The 25,131-nt window shown below is 39.2% G+C and overlaps 1 protein-coding gene across 1 annotated transcript in view; it reads right to left on the minus strand.

The window, feature by feature from the left end:
* Positions 1–25,131, minus strand: part of LOC150079581 (endochitinase-like) — a 70,143-nt gene that overhangs the window by 39,471 nt on the left and 5,541 nt on the right. The window contains exons 3-4 of the mRNA XM_090383124.1: positions 4,324–4,542; positions 2,793–3,055 (exon numbers count right to left, since the gene is read on the minus strand). Coding sequence (XP_090239250.1) covers positions 2,793–3,055; positions 4,324–4,542 — 482 coding nt within the window. The remainder of the gene's footprint in view (positions 1–2,792; positions 3,056–4,323; positions 4,543–25,131) is intronic.

The raw sequence follows: 25,131 nt of genomic DNA on the forward strand, positions 1-25,131 counted from the left end.
TTCTATTTCTGGTCACATTTTGTTTCCCTATATATGTATCTTTCCTGGCTGCTTTCTCTTTGCTTTCTTCTACCTTCTATTGGAGAGCTTTTTGAGATATTCAGTTCTTTTTTATCTCAAAATTAAAACTGCAGTATGAATAACAGCATACACTTCTTTATTGAAGCTATATTTATTATTTAAAGTAGTGCAATACTGCAATTTACTCTATGCATAGCAACAAGCAAACCTAGTTTGCCCACTGCTTCAATAAATTTACTTGAATCAAAACAAAACTATTGATAATGCCAGCCAGATTGATGTAGTCTAGGCCTCTGGCACATGTAAATATTAAAATCTAAAAAAAGCTTTCGATACTGTTGCACATGGTAGACTGCTGCACAAATTGGAGCAGTGTGGCATTGGAGGCAAACTGCTGCTATGGATAAAGGGATATGTTGAGTGAGAGGTGACAGAGAGTGGTAATCAATGGACACTGCTCTTCGTGGACTAATGTTATTAGTGGAGTCCCCAGGGTTCAGCGTTGGGTCCATTGTTGTTTTCTGTATTCATTAATGATATTGATTTAACCCCGGGGGCTCACATCTGGTGAGTATGGGCTTGGCAAATCCAGGGTCCTGAGCTGGATATCATCATCTCTTTCTTGGTGATGCCTTCTACTTCTCTCTCTCTCTCTCTCTCTCTCTCTCACTCACTCACTCACTCACTCTCACACACACACACACACACACACACACACACACACACACACACACACACACACACACACACACACACACACACACACACACACACACACACACACACACACGGGGGGGGGGTAACTCGGGAATTTTTTTTTTTTTGGCTGGTGCAGCATAAGCCTCAGGCTTCCTTGTACTATATGGCTAATAATAATAATAATAATGGTATATCAGGCTTAATGTCCAGGTTTGCAGATGATACAAAGGTCGGCAGGGTTGTTAATGACACTAATGAACAGATGTCATTAGTTTCTACATCCTGTTGCAGCAGCATACACTACTGCAACAGGACCTAGAAAAGTTGAGCAGATGGACTGAGAGGTGGCAACTGGCAAGTACTGCATATGGGAAACAGTAACCCCAGAGTAACATACCAACTGTGTGGTATTACACCGACAGTGGTAGAGAGTGAAAAGGACCTGGGGTAATTGTGCAGGCAGATATGAAGTTTTCTGAGCAGTGCAGACGGTCTGCAAGAGTAGCTCATGGTGTCTTGTCAATGATATACAGCAATTTTTCTAGCAGGGATAAGGAGGCGATTGTCCCCTTGTATAAGGCAATGTTCAGGCCACACTTTGAGTACTGCATACAGGTCTGGAGGCCTCATTTTAAGAAGGATGGACCTGTTGGAACGAGTACAGAGAAGGGCAACAAGATTAGTGAATGGAAAAAAGGGTTGTTCAAAGAAAGGCTTAAGTTTTGCAAATTTCGGAAATTTGCAAAACTGGAGACTAGGCACCTGCAAGGTGATCTGATTGAGGTGTATAAAGCCTTGAATGGTTTGAGCATGCTCAATGCTGATGGGATTCTTCCTCTTGCTCAGAATAATCACCTGAGAGGGCATAAATTCAAATTGACAAAGGACAGTTGTAGGATGGATGTGTGGAAGTTTGCCTTTAGCCAGCAGGTGGTTGATTGTTGGAACAAACTTCCATCTGTCATTGTAGAAGTTGATAGCTTAAACAGATTCAAGGCAGAACTAGACAAACATTTGGAGCGAGTAGATGGGTGAAATAAGTCTTTTTTGGCGATGCTATATAACTTGCTTTCTTGCATCATGTGCCCTTGCTAATGCTAAAAGTCTTTACTCTTTACCGTAACTGCATTGGTCTGGGGCGATACCCTGCAGCAAATGTGTTGCTGCATCCTGGTAAATCTAGTCTTGGCTCCTGATAAAGGTTTTTGTATCGCAAAAAGAGAAATGAACTTTTCCTTTTTTCAGGTTACACCCATGACAGCAGTGGATTCAGCCATGAATATAACCATCATTTGTTTCTACTGTATTTCCTTTTTTTCCAATTTTTATTGGCAAAGGTTGCAGTTTTATAATTTAGCTATGGATGCTGAATTATCTGCCCTCATGGTTCACACAACGGTTACAATTAACATTCTTCCACATTATGTGTAAAAGGTCTAGTTTCTAATCCATCAAGACAGGAGGAATTTTTATGGGTGTTTTTTTTTTTTTTCCACACCATTGCCAAATTAGTTGGTTTTAGGTAATGGCTGCATAGTTTTACACCCTGGAAACTTGGGTTTTTCATCTAGAAAACAGGCAAACTGAGTGAAGGATATGCTGACAAATCATAGCCTTAGCTCCTTTGTGCTTACACACACACACACACACACGCGCGCGCACACACACACACACACACACACACACACACACACACACACACACACACACACACACACACACACACACACACACACAATATAGGTCTGTTATCATTATTATAGAAATCTAAAGTAGTGTAATTCTATTTTAATGCAAGCTTCAAGTTATTTTATTCTCAAAAGCAGCCATTGAAAATGTACTTCCTAGATGTTAGTGTATTTGATCTCAGTTGCAACAAATGCAACGATTTTTAGCTGTAGTTTTTCATCATCATAAACCTCCCCTCTTGGTTTGGCTGTCTCTGGCTGCATATATTCTTTAATATATACTGTATTTTATATTTACATAATTAATCATATTTTAAATACAGGAATATTATTATTATTAAAGAATAAAAATATATTTTTTCATGGTTATAACTTTTAACTCACCTTCACTAACTTCAGAAAATTGTCTTTGTCAGTATATTTGCCTCCCCTATCATGAGCTCCCGGATATTCCCAGTCTAGGTCAAATCCATCAAAGCCAAGAGTGCGGACCCATGACACTGTACTGTTAACAAATATCCCTCGCAATTTTGGATCACTGACCATTTCTGAATACTTCCTTCCTCCTTCTGCCCAGCCACCAACTGCAAGCAGTAATTTGAGATGGGAATAACGCTGTCGAAGTGCAATGAACCTTTTATAGCCCTCTGAAAACAAAGAGGTGTTCAGATTTTAATACATAGTTTATCACAAATATCACTAAATGTTATGTTGCAATAACCATATCCAACTTTGTTTCAAATCTTACTTGGAGGAACTGAAGCCATATAAGAACCAATGTCCAAGCAAAAATGAAACTTAGAGACAAGAATTAAAACAAATATACGACTTCTATTATCCTTATAGTTGCCAAATGGATAACAATTGGAATGTTGGGATCTAGCCCACGATTCACTTTGTCACTTTCCACTAAAATAACATTAAACAAATACTGCATATCTTTGCATTTGTTATAGGACATGCTGGAATGAACATATATGCATTGCATTTCAGCCATGCAAGTGTGTGTTCTGCAATACATATATATTTAGCTTATGGTTAAATCCAGCACTGATGTCAATTCATTTATTGATGAAAGATATGTAGAGGTCTGGAAGCCTCATTTTACGAAGGATGTAGAGTTGCTATAACGAGTACAAAGAAGGGCAACAAGATTGGTGAGGGGAACAAAGGGGTGCTCTTACCAAGAAAGGCTTAAGTTCTGAAAATTGCAGCACCTGGATATTAGGCACCTGCAAGGTGATCTGACTGAGGTGTATAAGGCCTTAAATGGGTTGAGAAAGCTCAATGCTGATACGAACTTGAGGGGGCATAGATTCAAATTGAGGAAAGACAGTCGTAGAACAGATGTGTGGAAATTTGCCTTTAGCCAACGGGTAATTGATTGCTGGAATAGACTTCCAACTCTTCTTGTGGAAGTTAATAGCTTAAATAAATTTAAGGCTGAGCTAGACAGGCATTTGGAGTGAATGGATGGATGAAATGGGAGGGTTTTTTTTTTTTTTTTTTTTTGGCTGATGCAGCATAAGCTTGCTTTCTTGCATTGTATGCCCCTCAACTAATGCTAATATTGTGTATGTAGAGTAAAGGCACAGATTATTTTTCTACATTATCACCAGCAGAGTTTAAACACTTTTACCATGCCACATCATATTTTACTTTCAGAACACTCCTCAAAACTTTGAAGCAATTTACATTACAGACTGACACTGAAAACAAAAATGGGCACAGACGATTAAAAAAAAATGACATTTACTAAAAACTTCATAAGAGAGGAACTATGACCAGAACTATGATCAACAGAATGCAAAATCTGAAAAGTAATAAAAAGAACAATTTCTCTTTTTGTGAATGAAAACTGACTAGTGCTATATCTAACAACACAAATACCTGATTTTGTGGCATTATTTCTTACCCTTCTCCAAATCATATTCAGGATCAATACTAAATAGCTCCCAGGTCTTGTTACTGAGTCCTACAAAAGAATAGATGATGTCAGAACATTTATCTCCAGGTACGTCATCAATGTCATAATTCATAGGCTCTGGTCTAGAGTAAGCCCATGCACTGTAATAACATACAATTTTTGGCGGCTTGTCTTCTAGCTGAATTACACTTCCATACATAGGAAGGTCTAATAAGAAAAAATAAAAATAAAAAATACATTAAAATTGCAAAGGCAAGATCTCACATTTAATTCACAAATAAGTATAAAGTTATAGAATTCTTATAGTACTGTGATAATAGACTAAATATAAAAATAGCGAAATGCTTAAAGTGCAGTACTCACCTTGAATATAATCTGCAATAGTTTTATGAAAAGACTGATGGCTAAATTTAAGGTGGAATGGTTAAGTTAATGCATTAAGGTGGGGTGAAATTTAATTTAATGGAATTTTAAAATAAGCGCAAGGAAGCAGAAGTGCACTACTCCGTCCCTGGTTTTCATAAAGTAAAAATAGTTAATCTGGAACATAAAAGAATTGATAATGCCAATAGTCGTGATGACAGACTTTCGTTAATTTATAACATCTTCAGTTGGCGGTGTTAAGTGAGAAGTAACGCGTGCTGTATTTTAAGGAATTTTCCATACTCTCGTGATGCTCTTTGGAACACGTGGGAATTTCTCACATCTGAGATCCCCACCTTAATGCATTAACTTAACCATTCCACCTTAAACTTAGCCATCAGTCTTTTCGTAAAACTATTGCAGATTATATTCAAGGTGAGTACAGCACTTTAAGCATTTCGCTATTTTTATATTTAATTCATAAATAGTAATAGACTACATAATGTCTCTAATTTCAGTCCTGCAAAAGAATAAATAATGTTAGATCATTTGCTTGCAAGTATAACAGTTATAATTTTCATAGTTTTAATACAAACTTAATGAAAATCTTGTACAAATCAACCATCACTGGTTATTCATTACCAGCTAGTGAGCAGCTCTTCAAACCGGTATTGTGTCCATGCATTATCTTTGCAATTTGTGAGAAAATCGGAATATAAGATCTCATAGTTTTTTCAAAATTCAGTAACATAAAAAAAGAAATTACCATATTTCCTCATGTATAAGATGCACCTTAATTTTGAGTTCAATAACTTTATTACATAAAGTTATTGAACTCAAGTTTTATTCATCATAAAATTCATACAAGTCCTCATCACTGTCAAGACTCCCATCCATTAGCTTGTCCTCATCACTGTCAAGACTCCCATCCATTAGCTTGTCCTCATCTGTGTCTGATGATGAATCACTGTCTCCATATATTGTCTCGTCCTCAGTTCCATCTATGGCATTTGAAATGCCACACTTCTTAAATGACTTGACAACGATCTCAATCTTGATATTATCCCAGGATCTTTTTACCCATGTACAAACTTCTCCTATAGTTGGTTTCTTCACTCTTCCTGCTGGTGTCAAATTGTCCCCAGAAGACTTCATTCGTTGGTTCCATTTGTCTCTCATGGTAGCTTTGAAGGGTTTGTTAATGCTGACATCAAGTGGTTGGAGCTGGGATGTCAAGCCTCCAGGTATTATGGCAAGTTTTGTTTTTTGCTCTGCAGCAATCTTCTTTGTGTTTTTTGTTATGTGTGCCCTGAACTGATCAAGTACCAATAGGGCAGGTTTGTGTAAGAGCCCACCTGGTCTCCTGCTCCAAACTTTCTCAAACCAGATCTTCATCCCATCCTGATCCATCCAACCCTTGTCATGAAAGTGGACAATCACTCCTCGAGGAATGTCTTCTTTTGGCATTGTTTTGCGTTTGAAAATCAGCATAGGAGGCAGCTTGGTTCCGTCGGCACAACAAGCTAGAACAACTGTATAATGGCTCTTTTTATGTCCACTTGTCTTCACAGTTACAGTTTTCACCCCCTTCTTATCAACAGTTCTGTTACTTGGGACATCAAATTGAAGGGGGACTTCATCCATATTTGCAATCTGTCCCAACTCAAACTGATGTGTCTTCTGACATTGAATGACAAAACGATGAAATTCAAGGGTCTTCTGCTCATAGCTTTCAGGCATCTTTTGGGCAAGTCTGGTGTGTGTACGCATGCTTAGTCCATTCCGTTTCATGAACCTGAAGCACCAATTGTGTCCTCCTTTGAAATCAGTAACTTCTTTTTCATCAGCAATTCTTCTTGCCCCATGCTGAACCATCTTTGTGGACATGGGCATTCCAATTGCCCTTTGCTCTTCAATCCATATCTTCAATTCCCTCTCTAAATCAGGCCATTTTGCTGACTTGCCTCTCATGGCCTTCTTCTGCTGTGGCGTTTTCAGTAGGGTTTCTTCTTCCCGTAGCCAGTCTCGGATTGTTTTCTCAGTTGGAGGAGGACCAAGCTTACGTTCAACAGCACGATTTCCATTCACTTTTGCAAACTGGATCACTTTTAACTTGAATTCAGCACTGTACGAAAATCTTTTCTGAGCCATTTGTGGGCAGAACGTGGCAAAATGTAACCTAATATACCGGTAACAAGTGCGAAACAATGAATGCAAAGACAACAAGCGCGAAAAAGCGGGAAATGCAAGTAAAAAAAATCTATAACCACTGTATAAGACGCACCCAGTTTTTAGACCCCAAATTTTTTCGAAAAAGGGTGTGTCTTATACATGGGGAAATACGGTACATGTAATTACATATACAGATGTTGTCTATTTCTCAATGTACAATCTGTGAACAATAAAACATTTTCCCTCAATGTTTGATAAGATATTCAAAACCCTCTTGTGGGATTGTTATAACACTGGTAACACCATGTCACATTGTTGCTGTACATCTCTTACTGTTAAGGAAATGTTTTTCTGTAAGATGCTACTTAAGGTGAAGAAACATTATAATCTGAAGGTGCTAAGTTATAGCTAAATGGCAGATATATTGTTATGTGAAATGATGATCCTATCATCATAAAGTTAAGCACAGGCATCCAACCTTTTTCTGCCTAGGAGCAAAACAGATAAAATCTTATACCTAATACAGATTCTTGTGGTAGCTGTCATTTGCAAGCACAGTTGCTTACCACTAATCAAGCATTTCATAATAAAATTTCATTTTTGTTATTAACTTTTATATTTCCGGGGTTTTTTTGTATATTTAATAATTAACTACAGAAAATCCAAATCCAAAAATTATTACATGACATTTTATTATATGGTTATAATAATACTGCGAAATACTGAGGAAGGTAAATAAAAATCGATTATGACCGAGAACGGATAATTTCAAAAGTCAATGTGAAACTACAATTTGTGATGTGCTAGTTTTAAACTTGAGAATGGGGAGAGTGCAAAACACTTAAGGCTGCTCATGTGATAGTGGGTCTCAGGTTGGACACCCCTGAATTAAGTTTTCTTCCTACAGTATTTCTTAATACCTTTAGAGTTGGACATAAACCCCAAACCACCTCAGAGCTTGTCGAAACTGGTGACATGAACATGTGACTTGACAAATGGGACACAGTTCTATTCACAGATGAGTCCTGTTTTAGCCTACAGATTCTAGACGTTATTTCATTTGGAGACAACGAGGAATGCTGTAACATCCCCCCAACAGCAGAAAAAGGGACATTACAGTGGAGGCAGTGTTCTCGTGTGGGGCAGAATAATGATAAATAGCTGAACCTGTCTTCATGTTTTTCATAGGGGTACTGTAACTATGCAGAAGTACCGAGAACAGATCTTGAACTGTATGTTCGGCTTTTTTAGGTGTGCATTTGGCCCAGATTTTCTTTTCATGTGCAACAATGCTACTGCACATAGAGCTCGAGTGGCGGAGAAATATCTTGAAACTGAATATATCCAACAACTGCCGTGCCCAGCAGTATCACAGACTTAAATCCAATTGAATATGTGCGGTACACCCTTGGGTGTTGCATTGCAAGCCAATAGCCAACTCTTCAGTTGGTGAGCTAAGGCTTGTGCTGGTGAAAAAATGTGATTTCTTGCCACAGAATCCTACAGACACCCTTATTTCAATCACAGTTCACCTCTGTCAGGCCTGTTTAGCCATTGGAGGGTATCATATACCGTACTGATGTGTGCCCATATCTTCAAGCATCTTGCATTGACTTCTGTAATGTGATCTTTTTAATAATTCTTATAAAACCCCTATAAATGTGCCTTATACCTAACCAAAGTTTCTTGGTTTCTCCTCATTTCATTGTTTTTCTATGGTACACCACAGAAAACCAAATTTTGTCCCATTTCATTGCAAGCTGAATGAGTTGCACCATGTTTTCTATTCAGGTTCAATATCTATAAGTAGCTCATGAAATTCAGAGATGATTTCAATTTAATAAAACCTCACACTTCGCTACAGACATGACCAAATTTTACTGATTTAGAACATAAAATCTATTTGCTTATTATACAGGGAAATACAACAACCTCAGCAATATCTTTTTTACCATTTTCTCATTTAAATGACGAAACAGCACCTTTGTTTTTCCCAATCGCATATAAACCATGTGGAGATAATACTTTGAGCTTGTTATTATAAAGTTCAGATTCTTTCATGACATTTTTTTTTTTAAATATCTTCACTTACAGTTGTACTTTTAATTGGACTCAATAACATTTCTTCTGTCATTTTAAAGCCGACCGGGCTAGCCGAGTGGGTAAAGTACCTGCCCGGCAACCCAAAGGTCGCGGGTTCGATTCCCGCCTCGGGCTTGGATCAAAGTACTGCAAAAACCTTGGGAGGTGCAATATGGCCACAGAAGCCGATGCGCCAACAACTACCAAATCAAAATCAAATCTGTCATTTTAAAATTCTGAATTACCAATTCTTTGAACATAAATAGAAAATTATGAAGTAAATGGCAATAAATCATATCCAAACAGAAATTTGAGATTTTAAACTTTCTTGAATATTTTTAAATATTTCATTAAAACACATCTTGATATTCTTTTTCAAGATAAACTGATATTTTCAAAAGACTTCTTTTTCAGACAAAATGTCAACATTTTCGAAATACACTGCCCTAACATTAATAACTGCCCTACCACAAGAACATGTCAGATAACTATGAACATGCTCATATGCCTTTGAGAAGACAGTAGTACAATTCTTAATTAATGCAAGCTACTGTGACTTCCTCTAAGCAGACTTCCTCTAAGGAATGATAATAGGATTCCACATAAGCAATCGGTCTGCACATAACATTTCAACAGTATCGAAGATCATTAGGTCGATGATTGGTTATGTGATCTACAAATTGAAGTGGACTTAAAATTCCAATCTGCTGAACTCATCACAAAATGACCCAGAAAATCTCTGAAGCTGAACATGACATAGGGCACTACATGACAGGAGTGCCCTACAAATAATCATCCATTTGGAATTCAGGTCAACGATACCACAGCACAGTGAAATGATTGGGACACATGGCAACACCAACAGAGTACACAGCTTGCTACATGATATGGATTGCCATGGTCATGTATCCCTCCACAAGCCACTAATCACCCTAACTAATCCCAATCACCATCCAGGTTAAATTATTATTATTATTATAATTATTATTATTAGCCATATGGTGCAAGGAAACCTGAGGCTTATGCTGCACCAGCCAAAAATAAACAATTTCTGAATTACTCTGAGAGAGAGAGAGAAAACAAGAGTCAGAAGTAGAAAGGAATCACCAAGAAAGAGAAGAATGATGATATCCAGCTCAGGACCCTGGGTGTGCCAAGCCCATACTCACAAGATGTGAGCCCCCAAAAAAAAAATTCTGTTTATTCACAGGGATGACCATGCAGTCAGACGAGGTTGGTGTAAGGTCTGCCATTCTTGGACATTAAATCAATGGAAAGCTATGCTTTGGAGCAATGAGTCATGATATGTGGTCTACCAATCTGATGGTCATGACTGGGTGTTGTGGATGCCTGCTGGACTGTATTGCCTGACAATAAAATTTGATCAAGATAGCGTTATGATCTTGAGTTGTTTTTCATGGTTCGGTATGGGATTATTGGTTGTTTGGGCATAACCGTGAATACTGAGGTCTGTATAGACATCCTGGACAACAATGTGTGTTACCTAAGTTGTGGTAGCACATTGGGAAAGGCCCATACCTGTATCAGTAGAATAACACCCCAAGTCACACCGCTTGCATTGTGATAAATTTGTTTGAGGACATGAGCATCAAAAAATTGGACTGGCTAGCCCAGTCCTGATCTCAATCCTATAGAGAACCTCTAGGATAAACTGGATCATTCAAGTGCATGGGAAGAAAGACTACCTAAAAAAAACAGTTGATCTGGTTGCAGTTTGAAAGCTACACAGTAATAAACATCGAATGACATTGAAATGACTGGAGGATGTTCCTTTATGAGAGATTATAGGCAAAATTATTTATTGTATCTAGTTCCTTTGTTAGTGTGTCAAAGTGTACAGTCAGATTGGTCAGATGGGTTGCCACTTAACAAATACATGCTGTGACTGCTGTATTGGGAAAGTTCTGACTCGAAAAAAATGCAATGCAACACACCAACCGTCTATAACTGAAACTTTATTAAAATAATAATGATATAAGATCGAATAAAATTTTGTAAGAATAAAAATTCAAGTCCAAGAATTATGGTTTCCTCCCCTTTAAAACTGTAATTCTCAGACAGGATGAACGGTTCCACTTGGCGCGCTCCCAAGCCATTTCCAATTTCCATGCAGGTAGGGAGAATATTGCCCATGTTCCTACGATAACACATGCTGCGAGCCATGATCCTGCAGTTATTTAAGGATGTACCATGACAGTTAAGTCATACTGCTGATAAAGGAGGTGGTCGCCTCTGAAAGCTACGGTTGTTTTTATCACATTTAATTCTGTATAGTGTAATTTCTGATTTTATTTATCATTTTTATCTGGCATTTTATCACTAAATTTTATAATCAGTGTATTATTTTATTTGTATTTTTATCTTTTATTTTTATATTTACAAAATTTTATCCAATCTTATATCATTATTATTTAAATAAAGTTTCAGTTATAGACAGTTGTTGTATTGCATGGCAGTTATTATGAGCGTATAACTGTGTTCCTGTGCAGATGTTCCTGCTTTACATCTTTAACCACTGACTCCATTATTTACCTTGGAACAAAAGTTAACCTACCAGGTCCAGCCTTTAATCCCCCCCACCTTCGTGAATTGGAGAACATTTGCACATCTCCAATCCACAGGAACCTACCTTGAAATTAAAGATGATCTCATAATTAGCATTGGTAGAGGCACATGATGCAAGAAAGAAAGCGTATACAACATCAGCCAAAAAAAAAAAAAAAAAAAAAAACAACCCTTCCCATTTCACTGATCCATTCATTCCAAATGTTTGTCTAGTTCTGTCTTGAATTTATTTAAGCTATCAACTTCCACAACAACAACAGATGGAATTATGGCTAATAGTTTGCTTACTACCTTTGTTACCTGTCAATATAATTGAATTGCTCCCATCCATCACAAGTGCCCTCATGAACAGTACAGTTGGAATAATCACTGTCCTTCCAAACCATGTGGAAAACTCTTGTCAGTGTAGTTGTTAGTCAACCACAACAATGTTATTGACTTAGTCTCGGGCAAGGGTAGCAAGGTTTCCCCTAATGGAAACAGGTTTTTTGTCCAGCGAACAGCAAATCAACCACAGACAAATAATTTACACACATTATATACAGCACAAAATCATTTTTTGTGCTATAGAGATTTCTTGTAATTTGTGTTTAGTTTACCTAACCCACAATAACATCCATGAATGCTTCCCATTTACAATTTGCTGTTGGTAACTCCATCAGCTGAACCCACTGCAGAGAATTTACAAACTATCTGAGACTGCTGTAGTCTCCTTTAAGAAAGTAAACCCGACCCTTTACTATTGATGGTACTTACATCTTTAAGTAAACCCCAGATCACTTACACCTAGTGGTTTTCTCATCTGCAGATTCTTAGTGCATGAAGAATCACTGCTGATAATTAGATCAAGAGTACTATTTTTTTTTGTTGTTGTCGTATTTTTTTAATTTTATTGTTAGCATTAGTATTAGTTGAGGCATATGATGCAACAAAGCAAGCTTATAGAACATCGGCAAAAAAAAAAAAAATTCCTATTTCACCCATTTAGTCACTCCAAATGTTGGTCTAGTTCAGCCATAAATTTATTTAAGCTATCAACTTCCACAACAACAAATGGAAGTGTTCCAACAATCAACTATCTGCTGGCTGGCTAAAGGCAAACTTCTGCATATCTATTCTACAACTGTCTTTCCTCAATTTGAATCTATGCCCCCTCAGATTCTTAATTTCAGCAAGCAGAAGTAAACCATCAGCATTGAGCCTGCTCAAGCCATTCAAGGCCTTGTACACCTCAATCAGATCAGCTCGCAAGTGCCTAGTCTCCAGATGCTGCAACTTACAGAATTTAAGCTTCTCCTGGTAAGAGAACCCCTTTGTTCCTCTCACCAATCTTGTTGCTCTTCTCTGTACTCATTCTAGCAACTCTACATCGTACCTAAAATGAGGCCTTCAGACCTGTACGCACTACTCAAGGTGTGGCCTGGCCATTCCCTTATACAAAGGTATAATCATTTCTTTGTCTCCGCTAGCAAAATTCGTATATATATTTGACAAAACTCAATGACCTGCTCTGGCAGCCCATCTGTGCTGCTCAGAGAACTTCATATCTGACTGCACAATTACCCTCCCCAAATCTTTTTCATTCTCCACCTCCCTGAGTGTAGTACCACACAGTTGGTACGTTTCTCTTGGGTTACTGTTACCCATATGCAGTACTTTGCATTTGTCAATATTAATTCAGTTGCTACTTCTCAGCCCATCTACCTAACTGTTCTAGACCCTGTTGCAGTAGCATACTGTCATTACAATCATTAACCCTGCTAACCTTTGTATCATCTGCAAACTTGGACATTTATCCTGATATACCTTCATCGATATCATTAATAAATACACAAACAACAATGGACCCAGCACCGAATCCTGAGGGACTAATAACATTAGTCCACGTAGAACAGTGTCCATTTATTACCACTCTCTACTCTCTCCACCCCTTTATCCATTGCAGCAACTTGCCCTTAATGCCATACCGCTTCAATTTGTAAAGCAGTCTTCCATGTGCAACAGTATCAAAAGCTTTCCTGAAATCCAAGTATATGATGTATTAAAATTATTTTTTGTATCCAGTTCCTTTGTGACCATATCCACGTAGTATCCACTCGAATTGGTTGTTGTTTGTTGTTTGTTTATTTGATTTTTAGGAGCATTAGCAACTAAGGCCATATTGCTCCGGGATATGCGGCGGTCATTCCCTGACCTTTCCACATCTTCCGTATTTGGTGGTGATGGGCTCGAACCCTGGTCTAATCAAGAAGCATATGCTACGCACTGCTGCTCCTTCCCACCTGGCTACGGAGGCACCTCTCAAATTGGTCATTGTATATAATTGCCTATGGTGCCACCTAGACAAGTGTCCATCTTCACCATATATTCCGTATTAAATGAAATCTAAAAAAAAAAAAAAAAAAACAGGCCACACTGCCACCAGGGAGGAAAAACACCCACAGGGGATGTTTGCCACCTGGCACCACATCGCCAGGCTCATTAGAGCCCAGGGATGGGGTGCCAGGGAAAACATTCTAATCCACTCAAATTGGTCATAGTGACATAGTATTTTTTGACAAGTGGCGTTGGTGCTTTCGCACAACTCCACATTTGGATCTCTTGTGAAGTAAGACAGTACTGTCAAGGCCAGATAGCATATGTTAGTGTATGTTCGTGTTCGCTTAGCGTGGGTTATGTTGTTCATCCGGCCGCTTAGCCAAGAGTTCATGGAGCACCACAGACCGCTAGTTACCGTCACTGGCGCTGGGAGCCAGACCAGTTAAGTAGGAAGAGAACTCTGGATGGCCAACCCCAGGGTAAGCTGGAACTTCCCAGGGGGGGGAAGTTCCAGCTTACCCTGGAACTGCCCAAAAAAATAAATTTTGGAAATAGGAGAAGGGGTGAGAGACTGAGAAGAAAGAAAGTAAGCAGAAGAGAGAGTGCGAGGTCAGACAAGACTGCTTCCTCTTAACAAGCCCATGCTGTCTGAACTATTACCGTAGTCTTGTCTAGGTGATCCTGCATCACTTCTATCTTCGCCACCTGACAGGCAACAGTCGTCAAAGGCAATTTTATCTGTCATTTTTGATGCATCACCACCGTCCTCCCCCAGCTCTACAACAAAGGTTCCCCACTGGAAACTTGTCCATCCACCAGATTTCCACTCTCTCTCTCTCTCTCTCTCTCTCTCTCTCTCTCTCTCTCTTTCTCTCTCCTAGTGTGGTAGGGGTTTTCGCACCTTTACATTATGATCTGAATCGCTTGGTCTCGTTTTCACTATTTTCATATACAGTACTATACTACCTAATACTTCCCTTGCTTGAAGGTCCTCAAGTGGTACCATTTGGCCCAATGGTTATAATTCTTGTGTTTACGTATGGCACAGTTTATTCTCAAAGTTCTTATTTCCTTTCCCTTTGCATTACAGCCTTAGTTGCTAATGCACCAATAAAATTCAAATCCTTTCCCTTTAATGTTGCCCCAATTACCTACTCTCTACCGGCAGCACTCCCTCAACAACCAGAAATAAACATATTTTCTTCCGTTTTCCGAAATTACAAGGACTCCATTGATTGCCTTCCTTTCTACCATATTCTTCCTTTCTAAAACAATAGAAAAATAAAGAAGTAAACATATACATATATAAACATAAAATCAACTATAATTTAATTGCAATCCAGTAACTTGTTACCTATTCCGATATCAAGTTAAGGAATGTGCAGTATTGCTTTTAATACACTGCTCGACAAAATTAACAGTACACGTGGAAGATGTGGTGTAACTCGTGCAGCTTGTAATGAACTGGGCCAAAATTTGGTATGGTGGTGGTGTACCATAGAATAACGATGAAATCAGGAGACAGCGAGAAACTTTGGACAGGTATGAGGGATATTTATAGGGGATGTATAAGAATTACCAAAATGGTCACATTACAAAAGTCGATGCAAGATGTTCGAAAATATGGTCACATGACATCAGTACAGCCTATGATCCCCTCCAACAGCTAAACAGGCCTGACAGTGGTGAACCATGCTCGATATAAGGGTGTCTATAAGATTCAATTCCTATTCTATAAAAGAATGGGATTTGGCAACAAATCCTATTCTTCCACCAATGCAGACCTTAGATCACCAAGTAACCGAGGCAATTGGCTGTCGGTGAAAAATGCAACCCCGAAGGGCGTTCTGCATCCCAAGAGCATTCGACCAGATTTAAGTCTAGTGATCGTGCTGGCGACAAAAGTCATTGGAATCAAGTTTCAAGATATTCCTCCACCACTTTTAGGTCTATCTGCAGTGGAGTTATCATGCATGAAAAGAAAATCTAGGCGAACTGCACTCCTAAAATGTATCACATAGCGTTCGAGGATCTGTACTTGGTACCTCTGTACAGTTATGGTACCCTATCAAAAAACATGGAGGGGTGCGGCCGTTGGCCATTCTTCCTCCCCACAGGAGAACACCTCAATCGTAAATGACTCTTTCTCTGATGTTGGAGGAATGGTATTTGCAATGATACAACCATTTCTTGTTGAAACATTTGACAGACTTAGCATTAGCATTAGAAGAGGCATATGATGCAAGAAAGCAAGCTTATGCAGCATCAGCCAAAAAAAAAAAAAAAAAAACCCCTTCTACCTCACCTGTCCAGCTGAGCCTTAAATTTATTTAGGTTATCAACTTCCACAAGGGATAGAAGTCTGTTCCACCAACCAACTACCCGCTGGCTAAAGGCAAATTTCCGCACATCTATCTTACATCTATCTTTCCTCAATTTGAATTTATGCCCTCTCAGGTGATTATTCTGAGCAAGAGGCAGTATCCCATCAGCATTGAGCATGCTCAAACCATTCAAGGCTTTATACACCTCTATCAGATCACCTCGCTGGTACCTAGTCTCCAGACACTGTAATTTGCAAAACTTAAGCCTTTCTTCATAAGAGCAACCCTTCGTTCCGTTCACTAACCTTGTTGCCTTTCTCTGTACTCGTTCCAGCAGCTCTATATCCTTCTTGAAATGAGGCCTCCAGACCTGTATACAGTATTCAAGGTGTGGCCTGACCATTGCCTTATACAAGGGAATAATCACCTCCCTATCCCTGCTAGAAAAATTCCTGTATATCATTGATAAGACACCATGAGCTACTCTTGCAGCCAGTCTGCACTGCTCAGAGAACTTCATATCTGCCTGCACAATCACCCCCAGGTCCTTTTCATTCTCTACCACTGCCAGTGTAGTACCACATAGTTGATACATTGCTCAGTGGCAGCTGTTTCAATGCTGCTAAATGCAAGGTCTTACACTTAGGGAAGAGCAATCCCCAAATAAATTACACACTGGGTGGGGTTGAAATAAGAGTAGAGGAAATGGATTTGAAGATACGATACTGGCAGATATGAAGTTTTTTTGAACAGTGCAAACAGACTGCCAGGAAAGCCCATGGTGTCCTATCGATGATTTATCGAACACTATCCTGTAGAGATAAGGAAGTCATAATCCCAATGTATAAGGCAAATGCAAGACCACATAGAATACTGTGTTCAAGTATGGAAACCTCATCTGAAAAAAAACTAACTTTCATGAAAGGGTCGAACGACGGGCAACTTGAGATGGTGAGATTGGCAAAAGACGACCATACGAGGAAAGGCTCTGATTATGTAGACCACAGAGCTTGGCAATCAGGTACCTCAGAAGTTACCTGTTTGAAGTTTATAAGGCTCCAAGAGGTTTTAGTAAAATGAATGAAGGTGGAATTTTCACTGTTATATTGCAGTTATTCATTGACTTCAAAGGAGATTTTGACACAGTGTGGTGGCCAGGCATTCTCCGAAGGGCCAGAGTCTGTAACTGTACCTGGAATTTCTACCACTGCCTCAAAAGCTACTCCTCAAACTGCAAGGCCAACATCAAAATAAAATACACTGGTGTTCAAAGAAAGTGAATCACCTCTTAAAATTGTAATTGTCGTCCGAATAACATAAGTATATGGCATTATTTCTTAGACTGCATCAGATAAGATTGACATGCATGGACGATAACGTAATATTGCATCAGCTGTTACTTTCAGCTATATAAGCACGCTTTGCAAGAGTTGCAGTCATTCCTTGTTTGTGTCAGGATGGTGAGTTATGTGCAGTTAACGCCACAAAAGAAAGAGTGCTATTGTTGCTTTACGTGAGGAAGGATGTTCTTCCCGTGAAACCTAAGGCTTCCTTGTACCATATGGCTAGTAATGATATTGCTTAAGAGTGTCTTGTAATCAGTCGAGTGAGTAGATTTCTTTCCAAACTCAAGAATACTGGTTCTGCTGATAATTAAAAAGGAACAGGACGCAAAAGAATCTCTATGCCAAAACAGGACCGCGTTTTGAAGCGCTTATACCTTAAAAACCGTAAAGCTTCTTCGTCTGAGCTGAAAAGACAATGGAAAGGACATACAGGAGTGGCAGCAAGTGCAGTAACAGTCAGAAAACGCCCCTTCAAAAATGGACTTGTAGCCCGTCGTCCTACGAAGAACCCCCTCCTCACACAAAAAATGAAAAAGGCCCGATGGACCGCCGAGCGGTGGAAGTCGGTTATTTTCTCGGATGAGAAGAAATACGACTTGCATAGTTCTGATGGGAGAGAAATGATTCGCCCTAGACGTGGTGAAGAATACCATCCAGACTGTATGGTGTCTACGGTGAAATTCCCTACCAGCCAAATGGTATGGGGATGCATTTTGTATCGCGGAGTGGATCACCTGTAGTTAATAAAAGGTACCGTAAATGCTAATGGATACCTGGCTATATTGAAAGGCAAATTGTTGACAACCGTTAGAGACCAATTTAACCTGCCAAGTAATTGCATCTTTCAGGACGACTCTGCTCCTTGTCATCGGGCGAAAAGTATAAGTAGGCACTTCTGTAGTTATTTTACCTTCATTTCTGCATTAGAGGTTCGACAGTAGTGTGTTTACATTTGTTACAGGTTAAAAAATGGTGGGGAGAACGGTCCATTAGAACTCTTAGTTGGCCAGGAACCAGTCCAGACCTGAATCCTATAGAGAACTGTTGGCATTGTGTGGAATGCCAACTTTGAAAACAAAGATCTTTTTGAACTTCAGGAAGCCATAATTCATGTTTGGAACCACGAACTATCAGTTGTTTATCTTCAGAAATTGATCTTGTCAATGCTTCGACGGTGTGCTGCTCTCATCAGGGCCAGAGGTGGTTCAACGAAATATTAGTTTGCACCTGGTGAACTTTTCATTTTGTTTTCCATTTAAAATGATAAACTGAAGCAAACTGAGGGCTTCTAATAACATTTCAGCAATAATTGTGTTTACCAAAACTGTTGTATAAAGGTTGCAAATGCTCATTTTGGAAGCACCTGTCAAATATTACTTAGCTTTGCTTTAACTATTAATAAATGTTTTTTGTTTATATTTCTATTTGTGATGCTGGTCATTAATGTAACATACCATCCAGAAAAATGGATAGAAATGTGAAATTCCTAGGTGATGCACTTTCTTTGAACACCAGTGTATGTTGTGCTATTTATGGAATCTGGATATTATTGATTTTGATTGTAGGAGGTCGACTGTACTCCAGGTGATGATTAAAAATCACAAGCTTTGTCTTGGTCTCAGATATCTTTAATTTATTGTCTTTGACCCAACCCTGAAAATTAACTAGTACTTCTTTACCCTTATTCTCCAAGATAAGCCTGGATCTCCCTGCAATACAAATCTTTAGTTCATCAGCATAGGCCAACTTACAACAATCTGTAGTATTCCTTGTTAACCATTGATCAAGAACCGAGTTCCGAGGAGAGGTCCAAGGACTGAGCCCTGTGGACATCCTCTGGAAACAAACTTGTTGAAAACTAGATGGTGCAACACAACTTTAATCTCACTATCACTGAAATGCGTCTTTGTCTTTGGCCCAAGCCAAATCTTAGTGTTTGATAAACCAATTTATTACAATTGGCTATACGAAGAGACCCGATTGCGCTCTCCCACCAAAGTGAGTCAAAAGTGCCCTCGAAGTCTATAATATTTCTCTGTGGATTCCTGACAGTGCTTTACAAACGCTTCAATGGCATCCTCAGCTGAGGATCCTTTCTTGAAACCATACTGTAACTCAGAGGTCATATTACTGGATGTCAAAATGTGTATTAACCTTTGAGCTAAAAGCCTTTCAAAAAGCTTTCCCAAAATACTAAGAAATGATATAGAACGATAAGCCTTTAGGATTTTATTTGGATTTTCCTGGCTTGTGTAAGATCTTAAATAAGGCTATCTTCCAGAAACCTGGAAAGATCCCAGCTAATAAACATTTGTTAAATAAGTTTAGATGGATTTGGGGATACAGATCATGAAATATTTTTATTGCAACATTCTCAATGAAGTCCAAATCTGAACACTTGCTACTATTTATTTTGGATACTGTGAAATCCAACTCTGTAGAACTGAAGAGATCCACTTGTGAGCCAGAGGTGGGAGTAGAGATGGGCAAAAGTTACGGCCAATAGTTTTGGAAAGAGACCAGAATGCTCGGCTACCATTAGGGCAAGAAGCAAGTTTTCTACTCTTAGCCTGTTCAAACTCTAGTTTTGACTGATTAATAACTGCTTTACAATTGTTGTGAGCTTTGGTGTAGGCAGAAAATGAAACTGAAGAATTAGAAACAAGCCAATTACGATATGCAACGTTCTTCTCTTGAACAGCCTTAGCACATTTATTGGAAAACCAAGGTTTAGATAAAGGACGAGATTTTAAAATGGAGTGTTCGATAAAGGATTCCATTCCTACAAGAATAATTTCACTGACACGATCTAAGTAAACGTTGACATCGGAAGTTTTGAAACACTAATGCGACCAAGGAAAAGAAGAAAAGAAATCATCCCATTTTGCATTCTTGTATTGCCAAACAATACAAGGTTGGGAATAGCCATGAGATAAAGGCTTCATTGGAGAAAAAACAATCACCAAGTTGTGATCTGAGGTGCCTAAAGGACCACTCACTTCGACCGTGTACTTAGAATGGTTGTTTGTGAGAGAAAGATCAAGCATATTGGCTGTATAGTTTGGACTGTCCGGTGTTCTTGTAGGTAAATGAACAATCTGTGCAAGGTCATTAGTAATTGCAAAGGCCTCAGCATGTCGTCCAGCTGGGTCCGTGTGACAAGAAAACGGAAGCCAGCTGGAGTGATAAACATTAAAATCACCAAGGAAAATTACCTCACTGTTAGGAAAGGTGGACTGGAGAAAGTCAAGTTGCAAAGAGAAGAAGTCAAAGAGTTCCAAGTGATTAGTGGAGTTGGGAGAACGGTAGAGACAACAGATGAATTTGACACAATGAGCAAGAGAGATTTTAAGCCAGAGAAGATCCAAAAAAGAGGAGGTTCCAAATTTCCAAGTTACTGACAGGGAATATCGGAACGGACATATGCACAAGTACCACCTTTGAGGCGAAAGGAATCATACAGCAAATAATTTTGGCAACTGAGATGAGCAGTAGTTGAATCAACTGATAACTGAGATTCTGTCAGAAAAAGTACATGGGGTTTGGCAGACTGCAAGTGGCAATGGACATCATTGAGATTAGAATTGAGACCACGTATATTTGTGAAATGAATTAGGAAGTGTTTGGGAGGTTTAGATCTTTTCGCAAAGAAGCTTACTCTATTAATTTGACAATTCATAGAGTATTCAATAGTAAGAAAAATTGGAGGGGACATGCTGTATGAAGTAATGAAATTTTTAGATATGGCGTGTACATGGTAAGAATATACCCAGATCCTTGACATAACGTGGCCTCGACAATGCCCCCCACATACACACTACTCGGATTCCCTACAGTTACTATCTAGCAGAGTAGAGGTAGCAAGATTATACACTAGCTGATCCAGAAGCCTCCTAGAGAGTTACCAATAGGTTCGGTCCGGTGTACTAACTAGTGGCCGGCCTGCGAACACCGTTTTAGAGCTATATCCTCGAAATGTATGGAAGATTGGATCTTGCCACGATGTTCATCATAACCTCAAAGTCATCAATCATACTGCATGATGGAAGAGATGGGGAAGGGTTGAATGGAACTTAGCTCTGGAGACTAAACATGGGTTCCAATAGTTCAAGCCTCCAATAAGCAGAGTGGTGGTATTGCACCGGTTGATGAGAGTCATTTACCACCTAGTATTGCCTGGTAACACAGAGGGGCGGCATTGCTTCATGTGCTGGGGGCGCCACACCTCGACCCCTGCTTACGTTGGTTCACACCTGGGTGGTCACGCACAGTGTGCTTGTGCATGGAGGTTATACCCAGGATTACTAACAGTCTCACCATGGTGAAGGTGCAAGCAGAAGATTTGGCTGCCACATACCGTCCAGACATAGCCGAAATTGGGCCCACTTGACTTGAGTGTCATCCGAATATCAGTTCTATCAGCGTTTTAGACTCTTGGGTAGCAAGTGCAGCTCATCTGGCATATCTGAGAGAATGTCTGTGACAACCTCAAGGACTGGTAATAGGTTTTGTACAAAATGTGCATACTCTAAAACTGAGAAAGTATTAAGTTGTATAGCACGTTCATTAGTCAATTCAGAAGAGAATAATTCTTTAAACCGATTCCAATTGGCGGCGTTTGTTGAGAATCTTGTCAAGTCCTGTAAGTTATTCTCCTCATCTTGTCCACCAGCAGAAATCGACACTTGGAAGGAAATGGTACGGTGGTCACTATTACAAATATCTGTCTTCACCTCCAAATTTGTGACACATTGGGTTAAACCTAGAGATGACACAGTTAGACCGATATTAGATTCCCCGTGAACATTCCAAAATGTAGTTAGCATATTCGGATAATTGTTTACATTCCAATGTAAACAATTATAAACAAAGTAAACAATTATTATAATAGGATAAACTCCTCCAAGGCCCATCCACGTTGATCATTTTCACTGCTCTACCACATTTTAGATTTTGAGTTCGAATCCATTAACACAAGTATATTACTATCTACAAATGTGTTGTAAATTTCCCCCAACAATGGAAGGAGACACCCATATCTTCAGCAGGAGCACAGCACAATTATACCATGTAGAAATCCAGTTAAGTTGGACGAAACATATACAAGCGGAAAAGGATGTGCAAAATCGAGTGACCACAGTAACAGATACAGTAGATTGTTGTTAAAAACAATAATAGCCGTTCTAGGCTTCACCGAATTAACCGAAATTGTTCTGGCCACAAGAGGATAACCTAGAATTTTATAAGTGTTGTCAGATTTCTGATGATGACAGAAAGGCGCCTGTAACAGTTGAAAATCATAATCTCCCTGAAGGGAAACAACCCTAAGCGCATCAGCGACTGCCCTACAGCGTTGGGCATTGACTCGCAGGACTTTTAAATAAAATTGATGTGATATGCTACTGTACTTATATTGCTTTCAAGTTTTATTATCCATGTAATATTCGCTGTTTTTCCAATTCAACTGCACGTAAAAATTAGTGGCAGTGCGAGTCTCGTACTAAGCGATTAAAATCCCTGTTTCTTCGCTTGCAGTTAATACATTTAGGAGAATCCTCTTTGTGTGGACAATAGGCGAAAAAGTGCTCGCCGCCCGCGCAATGGCCACAGGAAACAGCCCTGTGCATACAATTCTGCGTCAAGTGACCAAAAGCCAAACAACGAAAACATATGGTGACAACCGTAAATCTTCTGAACTTGTGTGCGGAAATGCCCAAGTAAAGTCTGTCGTTGTCCATTATATGCTTCAAAATCAGCGGGGAAAAACCTATAACCCAATTGATAACTTTTTTTTGGTGCCAGAGCTAAAGCGAAGGCTTACTTCTTCTTGAATTTCTTCTAAACTAAATCTGTAGTCTTTGAGATTTTTATTGTAAACGTCCTCAATGATATCTTCCCGTGATAATTCTTTCGAGATATCATATACCAAAAATGTGGGATAAGATAGTCTTGGTTTGTCAACCTGGATGCCAGCCTCTGAAAAAAATACAGTTTGTGCAATCTTTTCCAAATCACCTTTATTCGTTGTTTTCAATTAAAACTCCTTTGTTTCGCACAATTCTGACATTTCTGATTTTGACATTATGTTCAGTACGTAATGAATTATTATTTCCTTAACCCCAGTACTGGAGGCTAGCTTAAAATCTCCCTACCCACAATCCTCCAGGCTCCCCCCCCTCAACTGCACCCAGCACTCTTCTCTCCTGGGGGATGCCTATGCTCTGCCATCCCCCGCTGTCTTCCCTATCTTCCACTTTCCTGTCTCTTCTCTGCTCTTTCCTTAGCTCCTCCCCACTCTCGCTCCTGCATGAATGTAGACAGCCCGTCAGATGTTTTTTTACTCAGTGGTCAGGCTCCTCGTGCCAGTGGACGGATGCTGGGAGACTCCTTCCTAGTAATCGCGCCTCCCAGTAACAAAGAGGCCAGTCAAACAACACACTACTCACAAAACCCACACTGACCGGCTTTGCAAAGTTAACAGACTACTTAACGCAGATTTGTAGGAACCACAGGAACCGCATAACAATAACATTACGTCTACTATGTTATATTGAAGTCCAGAACTAATGACCATAAATCCTTACAGGGGTTGAGATTTAGATCAAATTGTAGGACGTTTTCTTTTAGCCAGCGAGTCATTGATTGCTGGACCAAGTTGACCTCGCAGGTAGTTGAGGCTTACACTTTGAATAATTTCAAAGGTCAACTGGATCCTTAAGCATATAATTTCTATTTTATTATCTATTGGTGTTTTTTTTTTTTTTTCCCCAGTGCAAAATGCCTGTGGTTTCCTTGCACTATATAGCGATATTACTGTTATTTATTATTACTATTTCGTATGCAATTGCATATTTGGCATCCTTTTCCTCCAGACAGACACGTCTCACAATTTCCTTAATCTGATTTCTTTGAATGGTACATAATGATCGTTACCAACAGAAAAGGTAAGCAATGATAATTTCCTCATTCATTCGCTTTTCCGATTTTTAAACAATGGCATGGGAGGTGGAAGAGGATATATCTATAACGGTTGTCTGTGTTACATATTCACTACTTTCGGACTATAGTGGATATGCTACTCAGACAACCTTGCGGGGATAGCAGATATATTCTCCCCCATGCCACTGTTTAAACATTGGGAAGCGAAAGAAGCAAGACATTATCACCGCTTCCCTTTTCGCAAATGTCCGATTGTTTTTTTTTTTTTTTTTTATAGATATGCCGGGTGGTTATAAAATAAGTTTCCCTATTGTCAAAACGGTTAGAGTTAAGGCTATGAAAATCGGTGGGTATGAGGAAGCGAATTGTAAAAGGACAAAAAAAAAAAAAAAAAAAAGTTCGAATTTTCGCCACCAGGGGAAAACGGCGCTGCACAAATGTCATTTACTTCGAGACACGCTGCTTATGCAAATGCAGTGATGTATTCGGGCCGGAACGCACCGGAACATCGTTCTGGCACTTTTTTCTAAATGTTTGTTGTTTATTAAATTACACGGTCCACCAATTAGAATTATGGAATCCAAATTTTTATGTCCGAACTTGGTTGCGGTCTCATCGTTCTGCTGTTGACCAACAAACAAAAAGGGCAGTCACACAAGAATACG

The sequence above is a fragment of the Mastigoproctus giganteus genome, chromosome 10, assembly GCF_048544385.1.
Source record: "Mastigoproctus giganteus isolate SK-2022 chromosome 10, ASM4854438v1, whole genome shotgun sequence".
In the NCBI taxonomy this organism is placed as follows: Eukaryota; Metazoa; Arthropoda; class Arachnida; order Uropygi; family Thelyphonidae; genus Mastigoproctus; species Mastigoproctus giganteus.